Source organism: Capsicum annuum, chromosome 3, assembly GCF_002878395.1.
Source record: "Capsicum annuum cultivar UCD-10X-F1 chromosome 3, UCD10Xv1.1, whole genome shotgun sequence".
In the NCBI taxonomy this organism is placed as follows: domain Eukaryota; kingdom Viridiplantae; phylum Streptophyta; class Magnoliopsida; order Solanales; family Solanaceae; genus Capsicum; species Capsicum annuum.
In genome coordinates, this window is record NC_061113.1 from 82231422 (window position 1) to 82243766 (window position 12345).

At 29.3% G+C, this 12345-nt stretch overlaps 1 protein-coding gene across 2 annotated transcripts; it reads right to left on the reverse strand.

Annotated features, from left to right (window-relative positions):
* Window positions 1-580: 580 nt before the first annotated feature.
* On the reverse strand, window positions 581-11452 carry LOC107863713 (extensin). Of its 2 annotated transcripts, none has more exons than XM_016709795.2 (4): window positions 11073-11452; window positions 9470-9592; window positions 2220-2999; window positions 581-845 (listed from the first exon to the last, which is right to left on the reverse strand). In XM_016709795.2, exons 2-4 carry the CDS (start codon window positions 9552-9554, stop codon window positions 814-816), a joined length of 897 nt encoding a protein of 298 aa, XP_016565281.1. In that variant the 5' UTR covers window positions 9555-9592; window positions 11073-11452; the 3' UTR covers window positions 581-813. The 2 variants fall into 2 exon arrangements, with proteins under 2 accessions (XP_016565281.1, XP_016565285.1); XM_016709799.2 differs by having other exon boundaries at window positions 11092-11262.
* Window positions 11453-12345: the final 893 nt, after the last annotated feature.

A 12345-nucleotide genomic window follows, 5' to 3' on the forward strand; every position in this document is an offset into this window, starting at 1 on the left:
AAAATTTACACACACCTAATGTATACACCAAGGCAATACATGCATGTCATATGTTTGAATTTAGAGTTCATGCTCCTTAATCATGATTAATTAATATGTATTTTACTTAATTTAATTGTTTAACCATGATATAGAACATTAGTTTGATGTATGGACCGAATTCATGTAAGTTTTTACCCTTTCTTAACGTGCACAAAGAATTAACTTCTTAATTGAACCACACCATCTTCCCATATTTTATGACATGGAACTAGACTTCGTAAAGCAAATTGGAGATATTTTGCTTCACTTTATAAACACCCACATATTTTTCGAAGTGACAATGTGCCCATTCAAATCTAATTTTGACACCCTAAGCACAGCAAGCGATGAACTTGATTTTTAGAGAGATCAATGCTGGCAGGGATAACAGTTTTTTTGCTATGAAGTGTTGGCTACTCTTTCAGGCATTAATTTTTTTTTCATTTAAATAAGATATTTGGATTTGGATTAAATAAAAGGATAGTTAGATCATTGAACTTTTAAGTTAGGAGTTTTCTATTTCTAATATAACATAAATGACTAAAATTAAAATTCAGGATAAAGTAGAATCCAAATGATGTTTTTTCATTTACATTTGAAATTCAGGAAAGGACATGTTCCAAGACGGAAGGAATTGGAGTAGTCCAAACACTACATCCACCTGAAAATCATTTTCAAAATTACAAAACCAGTCTTATTTGACTTGAAATTCTCTAAACAGTATGCAAGAAAAATGAATAAATAACCTAATATCGCCTTGTGTAGTCGTTTCCTTTCTGTTTCATTTAGTGATCAGTAGTAGATGAATTGGCATCCATCGAAACCTGTTCAAATAAGGCAAAAACCCATTAGGAGTCAGCAAAATGCTTGCACTGTATTGCTAATGAGAGTTGTAGGAATTAGGCGTTAGTAATGTCCCAAATTATATTTTGTTACATAAAAGTGATTGATCTTATGCCCTATTACATAGTTACAAATTTTATTTTGTAATGATATTATGATACAGAGTTCATTTGCATTGGTAGTTTTGTTTACAATGGTAAAATTTAGTGACTTTAATGTTAAATGTCTTAAGTTAAAGTTTAATTGATTGAATATGACAACAAATATAGATATGTGATTAATAACTATAGAAGATTGAATTCAATAATCGTATCGATGAAGTAAAAGCTAAGAGTTATAGCTAGAAAATGCTAATTACTAGATTAACAAATAAAAGTAGAGCTGTCAATATGGGTTGGTTCAGCCCATTCGGATTAGTTCATACGGGCTTTGGAGTTTGACGGGTCAGGCCGGGCTGACCCAACAGCATGACAGGCAAAAAAATAGCAAGCCCAACCCATTACACTCTGGGTTGCCCAATCCATTTTTTAAAATATATTATTTTTATAATCTTAATTTAAATTTTAAACTGTTAAGTACATAACTATTTACAGTATAATATTACATGAAGTTACTACCTATTAATCAAGTCTAAAATTAAAAAAAAATCAAATAATCTGTGAAATTAAATAACTTTTGACTCCAAACCTAATAGAGATGTTGAAAAATAAGTGAAAATGTTAATGAGTAATAGTATAACTAGCTAAATAATAATATTAACCTATTTTTATTTTAATTGATCACAATAAAACACAAAGAAATGTCAACATTAGTCCATTAAAACTGAAAATGAACTCCTTACAAAATAATTTTCTCATGGCACTTATGAGTTATAACGTGTTCAACATCGCCACATTATCTTCATAAAACATATTTGATTCCTTAAAAAATTTAGTATTTTAATTATTTATATATTTTATAAACATATTTAATATTTAAATATCTATGATGGTCCAAATAGACTGAGTTTTCCAAATAGACTGAGTTTGAACTCTTTTTTTAATTCTTACTACTCTATTCTATATTTTAAGCATTTTTGTTTGGCCACGGGCCAGCTAGTCCATATTACCCAAGTCCTACGGACCAACGGGCTTATATTGACCGGGCTAAAAAGCCCTGTTCTTAAACGGGTTGTAAAAATCGTATCTCAATCCTATCAAATTACAGGCTGGATCAGACCGAACTGGCCCAATGAGCCTAGCCCATATTGACGGCTCTAAAAATAAGCTTTTGATTTTATGGTTTAAGTGAATAAATTTCAGATAAAACTAATCACAAAAGTATTATATATTTGGTGCCAAGTAGATTGAACTCACTAGGATCTACAGTGACAAGTATGGCTGTCCCTCCGAAGTCACAAGTGCCACCAGCCACTTTAGTTCTCTGCCAATAGCTATTAAAGGCATAAGAGGCATGCGCAAATAAAGTATCAGGCTGATAACATGATCCATTAGGTTGAATTTGATCACAATCTGCTCCAGATGCACATGCATAGTTCATGGATTCTTGGATAATAGGGTCAGGTACTGATGGCTTTGCCACACACCACAGAGCCATAGCAGGGACAATGTGCAGAGGCGGAGGCACTGTTGGTGGTGGATATACCACTGGTGGTAAGAAAAGCCCAGTGGGTGGGTTAATTGGGATATAACTAGGTGGACTTGGCTCATAATAATAAGGCGGACTAAAAATGGGTTGTGTTGGGCTAGGAACATATGTGGGAGGATTAGGTACAAAATATCGTGGTGGGCTAATAATTGGTGTATTGGGATTGATTATGGGAGGAAGAGATGATTGGGGTGGGCTAGGAATGATAGTGGATGATGATGGGCTTGGGGGTGGATTTACAATTGGGCCTCTACTACCAGAATTGCCATTGGCTGGAGGTGGATTAACACAAAAAGGAGTAGGTGTATTCGGTACTGGAGGAAGAGAATCATAAGGTGGTAAATTGAAAGGGGAACTGACACTATAGGGTCCTGAATTGGACAAATCTGATGAAGGTAAATATACGTCGAACCGTTTCAAGCCATTGATTTCAGATGATTCTGTAATTTCTTGTGAACTTTCTGACATTCCATTTAATTTTCTAGCATCTGCTTCACACAAAAGTACTATGTCAAGTGATATAATTAATGTAAAAATACATACAAATGATAATGTAAAATTATATACGTTAATTATATAAAAAAGTCTTTATATAATCAAATCACTTATAGGAAAAAAAAGAGCAGCACGGTGCACTAAAGTGCTCACTATGCGCAGGGTCTGAGGAATGGCCCTACCACAAGGATGCAGTGTACGCAGCCTTACCTTGCATTTCTTTCAGAGGCTATTTTTAAGGATTGAACCCATGACCTCCTAATCGCATGACAACAACTTTACCAGTTACTTTAATGCTCCATTTCAATCAGATTACTTATAAGGTAATTATAAATAAAATTCTCAATCATAATTAATTGTTTACAAAGTAAAAAAGGCGGTTGTTCATATAATTTTAACTCTTATTTATAAGTGAACAAGCAAAGGACCAACACGGCGTCTTCTCATTGTACTAAAGGTATTTTAAGTTGTACATTAAATTTAGCTTTCTTTTATTGTTGAATGAACACGTGTCTCATTTACTTTAGTTCATGCACCATTTTGGAATATCACTTACCATTCTCATATCCTTCATATTTCTTTATCCTCCTCTGCTAAGTTTCATCTATTTTTTCAATTCTTTTCTATTTAGTAAGTGATTCCATTATCTTTGTCCTTTTATAAATTCATTCTGATGGTTGGACTAATGCATTCTTTGTCATTTTCAAGAGTTACATCTATCGAGCAATTGATTCTCCTAACTTGAAAATGCAAGATGATGTACTATTTAATCTAATTGAAAATTTATGAACATTAAAATAATGTTATGGTAAGGATCTAGAGTTTTCTCTTTGTCCTTTTGCTTTATTTTTCATTTTAGTTAGTGTTTTGAGTAATTTGGTTTATTCACATCTCAACTTTTCTCTTTCATCATGATTTATTGATTGATCTTGTACATGCACTTAGTTATTTGTTCAAATACTTTTATGCAATGTTTGTACTTTCTTGCAGAAGCTATTAGATCACTTAACACACTGATTTTTGAACTGAAGATAAATTAGTAATGAAAAATGAAGAAATTCTATGTTACTAAAGTGTTTGTTGAAATGTCCAAGATAAGGAAACTTCATTTTTCCCCTTAAGAGCTCTATTACTCAAACATTTTTCATATAGCAACATCATGATGCATTATTTACATTTGAGTTATAAAAAAGATGCATTATTGTCATTCAGTAAAAAAGTTATTGAATTTCTTTTGCTTTCACTATGGCTTGCAGGAATTATATTTTTTCATCTCGGTCTCTAATAGCAACGATGATAACATGAACTCACAAATAGCTAACAGATTTTGAAACAAACGATGCTTCTTTAATCAAGAAAAAAATAAAATTCACTTTTATATGGATCGTGTTTTACCTTTTTCTATTATGGTCTTGCAGGGATTAAAAACTTGCCTTAAGTTACTACTTGATGTGTTGTTCAACATTTGTATATTATTGCCCTTCATAAATGATAAGAGTAACATGCAGGGTGTCTACGAAATTGTATGCTTTTGCACTTGGAGGAATCATATTGAAAATTGAAATTAGAATTTCTATTGATGATTTTGCCCTTGCGATTAAAAGATAAGCCCTACATATTGGAGGTAAGTTTGTCTCCAATTATGTTTAATCCACTATATTATTATTAATACATACTTGAATATTGATGTGATTAAGTCCTTTATCTTTTTGTGCAGATACCTAAAGATTGTTTTATACTTCCAGGTTCTTAAGTGAAGGATCAACTTCATATGAAAACCTTTTCATCTCATATTGTCTTCAAACAAAACGATTCCAATAAGATCTTTTTATTCTTCTATAAGTAAGATTCTATTGTTTCTCTTTATTTGTTGTTCTTTCAAGAACTGATAAGAACATGTTTTTGTTATCTCTCTATTTGTTCTCAGATAAGATCATGTTTCTATCATAATAGAAAATGCCAAGAAGCAATTGGTTTCGATATGTTTGCTCCTTGATATTTAAAGAAAATTTGAAGGTATTTGATATTTTTAGATATATGTAACTTATGACCCTTTTGCAATGTGTCTTCGCTTGGTATATTAAAATTAAACATTCACCGAGTATCTTTACTTTTTCATGTGTTGCTAAAACACCTTACGCGTTTTACATTATTTTTCTCCTCTTTCAAAGTCATTCTTTCATTCCATCTTATAGAATGGCCTACAGGTATGTTATGTCCCTATATAGGTAAGATGTTTAGTTTCAAAATAAAATAAAAAAATAAAATAATGTGAGAGAAAGAACCTTTTGGTGGAGTCTGTCCCTGAATGAATGCATTTAGAGTGTTGATATCTTTTTTTTTAGACGGTTGTGATCAACTACGCTTATTTTGTTGTTGTTTTTGCCTTTTGTTTTGATTGGCTTTTTTACTTTTCTGAAAAAATTAACCTCCTATATAGGAACTTTATTATTTTCTTGCTATAAAAAATGATAAGCAAAAGTTATTGAAGTTTTTTTCTAAAAACTTTATAATATTCTATCTGATGAAGAATTTTATTCCCTCCTTCACAAAATACCATTTAATTTAAGTGCATACATTTGTAATATATAATATACACAAAAATAATTTGAAAAAATTATGTTACCACAAGCTCTCCTCAATTTAGTGTCACCTGCTACTTAGTAAAAATTAATGACTAATATGATTGAACTACAAAATGTGATAGATTATGAAAAAAGACTCAAATAATTGGTTACAGATATGTACTAATAAAAAAATATTAGCCAAAGAAAACGTTAATGCTGAGAGTTTAGAAGAAAAATTCTTGAAGATTTTACTAGCAATGTGGCCTAAGTGTTTTTGTCTATAAAGTACTTTATTTAAGTTTATTGTCATTCACAATCTTTAGTCACTGTGATTTCTTGCCACTTAATAAAACATGACCCACTCTTGTGAAATTGAGCTTATGTTTGTCTTTATTGAATCTTGATAAATGCATATTTATTTTCTTATTTTTTTCTTCTGGTGAAGATGGAGATGCACATATACATTGTCAAGGGGGTTTCAATCTCCTTTATACAATAAAAATTGCCCAACTTTTTAAATCAATGATCAACTTTAAGATAAAAATAACGGAGCAATAATGTTCAAATATTTAAGCTTTGAAAAATAATGATCATCTTCTGAGAATCTTATATAAGAGAGAAAATATTTACCGAAAATACTTTTCTTTCTGTACCTATTACTATGACTCCAAAGAGTATTTGTTATAAAAAAAATAAAAAAAAATAAGAGAACTTGATTAATCTTTGTTTTTATTTGAATGACTAAGAATCTAGCTGCTTATGTGCTATTAGTTTAGCCAACATTCTCGATAATAACCTATAATTCTTTTATCTAAAGTTTATTTTCAAATTGAGGCATAGTAGTTTTGAAGGTTTGATTGCTTTTTAAGTACCAAAAAATGATTCAATTTGAAGCAAAGGTTAAATAGTATAGTCTTCGTTTTCATTTAGGAGTCATCTCATGTTATTGATTTTATGAATGAAAATTTGTCTATGCAATAATTATATGAGACTTTATGTAAAGTAATAAAGTAAAATATTCTCGGATATAATTCAGAAATTCATAGTCAAATAAAAGTTTCGCATAGTGTTTGTCGAAATCAATATACTGTAGTATTTGGTTATATCTCTACTTAAAACATATATTATTTATGAGGAGATTTCTTCTGTTAACTTATAAATGCAGGTTATTATAAGAATAGAAAAGCTTTCCGACAATCACTTTGAAAAGATACCCAAAATCACATTTTATATTTGATGTAGTTACTAATGAGAATATCACCCAAATTTGCTTTTCTTGGTTATTTTCTATACTTTTTCATGTGTCTTTTGTGTATTCTGTTTTCATTTATTCAAAAATGCTCTCCGATATTGGTTTAGCAGTACTGTTCAATTTTCAAGTTAGAATGTGAAAAAGGCTTAAACTTTAGACGAATTTTGTATTTAGCAACTCTAAATCTCTCCTTGCATCACCTCTTTTTTTGACCTTTAAAAAACATCCATGTTGTCACTTTTTTTAAAAAAAAATACTCTTTCAATTTTTTGAAAAATTTTTAGCCATTTTCATTCTCTATATGTAAGTTGTATCCCTCTTCTATTTGTTTTTCTTTTTTTTTTGAAATTCTAAGTCTTCACCATCTTTGTTTTGTGAAATTTTTACCATAGTAATACATTTAAGTATTCTTAATTTTAAATTTTCCTTTTTTTATTTTTTGTTTTTCACTACGCCTCTTGTTGTGTGATCATTTTAAAGGTAAAAATGAATAAAGTCAGATATATTTTTTTAAGGTTGAATTAACTGCTGCAACTACTGTATAGACGATGACTGTGATGGATGAAATTGAAGTTGATTTTAGATTAAACGTTTTGAATTGTTTGTGTTTCTCTTTTTGTGTTGTTTTATCAAAATATTTATGCTTTTTTTTTTTTTAAAATAATCTTGAATGTTGTGTGAATTGTGGTCATTTGTGTATGCTAATTATTTATTGTTATAGTATTAAAAATTTTGGGTATGTGAGGATTCACTTGAATGTAGATTTTTGATAGTGAGTATTGTTTAATTTTTGAAAATTGGATGACATTCCTGCATTAGCAATCTTTAAAATTGAATTTTAAATTTAATTTTACTTGCTCACTCTTATTTATTTGTTCTTGGTCTTGATATGTCGTGATTTCTTCACTTCAATACTTTTTTCTCCAGTCTGCTTTGTTATATTCTTTTCTTAAGTCTAGAGTTTAGCAGAAACAACCTCTCTACCTCTCAAGGTAGGGTAAGATTTATGTACCTGCACACTATCCTCTCTAGCTAAAGATGAAAATGAAATAACTCAAAGACATCTTTAGAAGGTGGAAGTACCTGAAAATGTTGTAGATTCATAAACTTTTCTTGATTAGAGAGGATGTTGAGAACAACATAAGTTACATGTGGTGTCTTAATTTTGTTTGAAATTCTTTTTAAGGAGTTATGTATTTATGGTTAGCCTCCAATCTAAGTGGTCTATTTTATTTGATTGTGGATAAAGTCCTAAGAACACCACATTTAAGTTTAGGAAAAACACCACTCGTAAGTTGTTTAAAAAAATATGATGCTCAAAATAAATTTTTGACAAGAAAATGTTGAAAGGCTTACTTTGTGTTAAGTCTTCAGATTCTTCAAATATATTTACCTTGGTTGTACAAGTGGATGCGTATGTTTTACTCATATGTCCACAGCCATAATTGTTACCACTTATTCTATTTTTGTGATTTATTTAGTTAGTAATGATAGTTTGCTTGAAATTTGATATTTAGGCATTTTGAATGTTTTCTCCAGATAATGGTTGTTCTTCAATATAATAATGTAAATATCTCAACTAAATGAAATGAAAAAAGGGAAGAGTTCTCGATGATGCCCTATCTAAAGTAAATTCCCTCACAACTATGATACACTTGCCTTTGTAGGGATGCGCTTAATGATTTGATTAAAACACTTCCAATTAAAATTATAATCTCAAATTCTTTGGAAGGTGCTCAAAAAAAGATGCATCCGTTGCAAGTTTGTAATAATTCCTAGAATTTCAAATGTATTTCATAGTTGAAATACACCTTTTTTTTTCATTATATAGAAAAAGTAAACTCTTTCGTCAAAGATCTCCCTTTAGATTAGAAATTTCAAAATAGGATATAGTTTCACATTCATTAAATTCACGTGAGATACCGAATTATGAGAAAAGGAAAAATATGAAATCACATTAGATTCCATTTCCGTCAGATATATCAATAGATGCACTTATATAAGTTTAGCATTATGTTCTATCAAAGATATATTTATTTGTTTTGTTTTTACTTTTTATTGCTATCCTGCTTCACCAAATGATAATATAAATATCCCTCACTTTGAAATTATGCAGTATAGCATGGGCCATGCCCATCTAATATTATTACTAGTGCAACAATTTTTACAGTATATGTTTTTAAATGTATATAACTTAAATCTTCAGTATATCAAGGTTAAGTTACAAAATATTATGCAAAAGATATATATCTTATATTTATTAGTTTGATGTATATATCGAATGTGAAAAACTTTCGGAGAGGAGTATTAGCTAGGCAAAGTAAAAGTACCTAATCATTTTGAAGAAAGTAGATACCTGTGCAATTACTTCATACTCTTTTCTCCGTACCAATTTTAGTAACACAAATTATCATTAGTTAGTGTTAAAAATTACTACTTTTTAATTAAAAATTAAATATTGAACTTCTTATTTCACTCTTAATAAAATGTGATCGATATAGACAGACGATTAATATTCAGTGCCATGTTTTATTTTAAACACAAATTTCAAAAATTTATCTATTTTTCTTAAACATCATATCCAATCAAACACTTTGGCGAACGGAATAATAGAGTTTGTAGCTAAAGGGTGGAGTGCACATACCAGTATATATTATGAAGAAAGCTCCGAGATACAAAACAAAACTTAAAACGTATAGCATAGAGTGACGATCAGCTGGTATTTTCATGATCCTCCTCGTATATTACTTGTGATCTATAGAGAATTCTGGCGCAAACAACAACCACAACAATTAGAAGCAACAAGTTTTAAAGTAATGGTGACTAATATACTACTAATAAGTGTGGAAAATTAGATGCTTTGATTGCCTCGGGGATATTTGTGGTTGAAGCAATGCAAACACAATATAAGAAAAGTGTAAAGTGATCATGATTCGAATTAATGTATTATTTCTTCATATTTTTCGTGTTAACTGCACGTGCAACATGCATGCCAAGTCACATAGTAAATAATTTGTAAACTACTATGAATATTGTTAAACTAAACTTGTATAATAATTATACATTAAATTAAGAAAAAGTACATCATTTTATACAATAAAGATGATAGCATATATCGTTTGAACATTGGAAGATGAACAATGAACAATTTAATAGGATATATGTTATTCTTTTTCTTAAACACTTTAATTTAATTATGAAGTAGAAATATGTAATGAAGTGTATCTATCTAATACGTCCTTATAAATCATATTCCTAGTGTATACTCCTCTCATCCATTTCATTTGTACTGTCATAACTAGGACTATTGAGATCAACCTTAATAAGTGTTAACGAATTTAACAAATAAGAAGTAATTATTGGTTTACGTATCCCTGATATATTAAATTGTAACTTACAGTAAAATTCAAAATAAAATATTAGATTCATATATTTGATCTTGGAATATTTGTAGCCCTCCCAAATGTTTTACATGGAAGTAGTTAAAAATTGTTTCCTTTCAAAAAAATTTAGTGTACTTATTTAATTCTTTAATCTATGAATTTTTGAATATTTAAATTATTTAAATGGGTATTAGTATCTTTTAGCCTTTTATAATAACTAACATTCATTTTGTCAGTCATATAAGTCTCTCAAAAGAGCAAATTAAGTACGGAAATTTTCTTAAACATATGAATGAAAAATACATTTAACTGTTTCTTTAAATGAGTGGGAGATGGGAGTGCTAATTACACTAAATACTCCTGTAATACGCGCTCGACATTAGATATAGCAAATAATAATAATAACAATTTTGCTCTTTAAGCATGTATGTTATTGTTTTTGTTGTTAAATTATTATATTGTGTTATATATAAAATTCTTATTTTTTTTATTTTAGTTTGCTTATTTAACTTTTGGTTCAAAATTATCTTAAATTTACTCATTTAGATGAAGTTCCATATTTCTTTTTTAAAAACATTTCATTATGTAAGTGATTTAAATATTTTCTGAAAAATAGGGATGACAACATTATTAAGAGTTCTAAAAGATAAAAATATTTAGCAAAATACCTAATATTCATGTCATCTTATAAAATACTTTGTGTTTAGTTTCTATCTGAGACTTTTCAAAGATACATATTTCAAACAATGTTTATTCTCGAAGGAAAAAATAAGACATAAACCAAAGGAACAAAGAAGAGAAGTTTTGGAGACGCTCATAATTAACCAACTACAAAGCAAATATGACGTATTTTATGCAAATTACCTGTTGGTTTGGAACTCACTTGGAGAGATGATTTTCTCAAGTTCAACGGTTGCAACAAATTCATGGAGAATGACACACCCTTTTAAGTCATAATATAAGCAACAAAGAAACAAAGAATTTTTAGTATCTTGTGCATAATTTCTTCTTAATTCCTACAATATTATAAAGTCTATGACTTTGCCACTCGTGGTTACGTGTACGCTTTCTTCTTGTTTACAATTTTGTCTGTGTCAGGGTGTGTTGGGGCAAAGTTCATGGTGTAGGTGTAGTATCTACACAATTGCCAAAACTAACAAGGCATAGATGCTTGCCTTGACATCCCAAAAGAAGGACCAAAGTTGAAATTTTTCTTTTGCTTGCTTTCTACTCAACTACACTCCTTTTCTCTCCTTTACATCACAAAATTATATAGATCACCAAAAGCAAATAATACGCACCACTACGCGCCCAACACTTCTCCTATGAGAAATCCCAAAAGGGGGAAAATGCAATGCCATACTCCTTGGGTATGTATCCATGCCTCATGCATGGAGATGATAAGCTACCCACACACGAAAAAACAATATTTACGCCAGTTATTATTTAACTCTCTGTCATTCCAGGTCTTTCGGCACTTCTTGCTTAACTCACCATTTCTTATCAACACTATAGTCGTAAGTTATAGATTTTGAAGCGAATACATCCCATGGAAAATACATTACTAGAAAACATTAAATTTTCGACGGACAGTGTAGTCAGAATATGATCGGAAAATAAGGTAGTTTTGATTATTTCCGACTGCTTGATGGTAATCGGAATATAGCTTGTTGGAAAAACATTTCCGACTACAGTAGTCGGAAATTTTCGACTACTTTAGTAAATAAAGTAGTAAGAAATTTAATAAATAATTATTTAATAATTATTCCGACTACTGTAGTCGAAAATTTAATAAATAATTATTTAATAATTTTAATTATTCCGACTACTGTAGTTGAAAATTTAATAAATAAATATTTAATAATTATAATTATTCCGACCACTGTAGTCGGAAATTTAATAATTAATTAATTAATAATTATAGTTATTTTGAAATTTAATAAATAATTAATTAATAATTATAATTATTCCGACCACTGTAGTCGAAAATTAATAAATAATTATTTTATAATTATTATTTAAAAAGTGTTATTATTTAATAAATAATTATTTAATAATTATTATATTGCATTAGCGTATACTGCTTTCAGATTATAAACAACATAACTAATGTATTTTTCATAATAGGATCAAACAC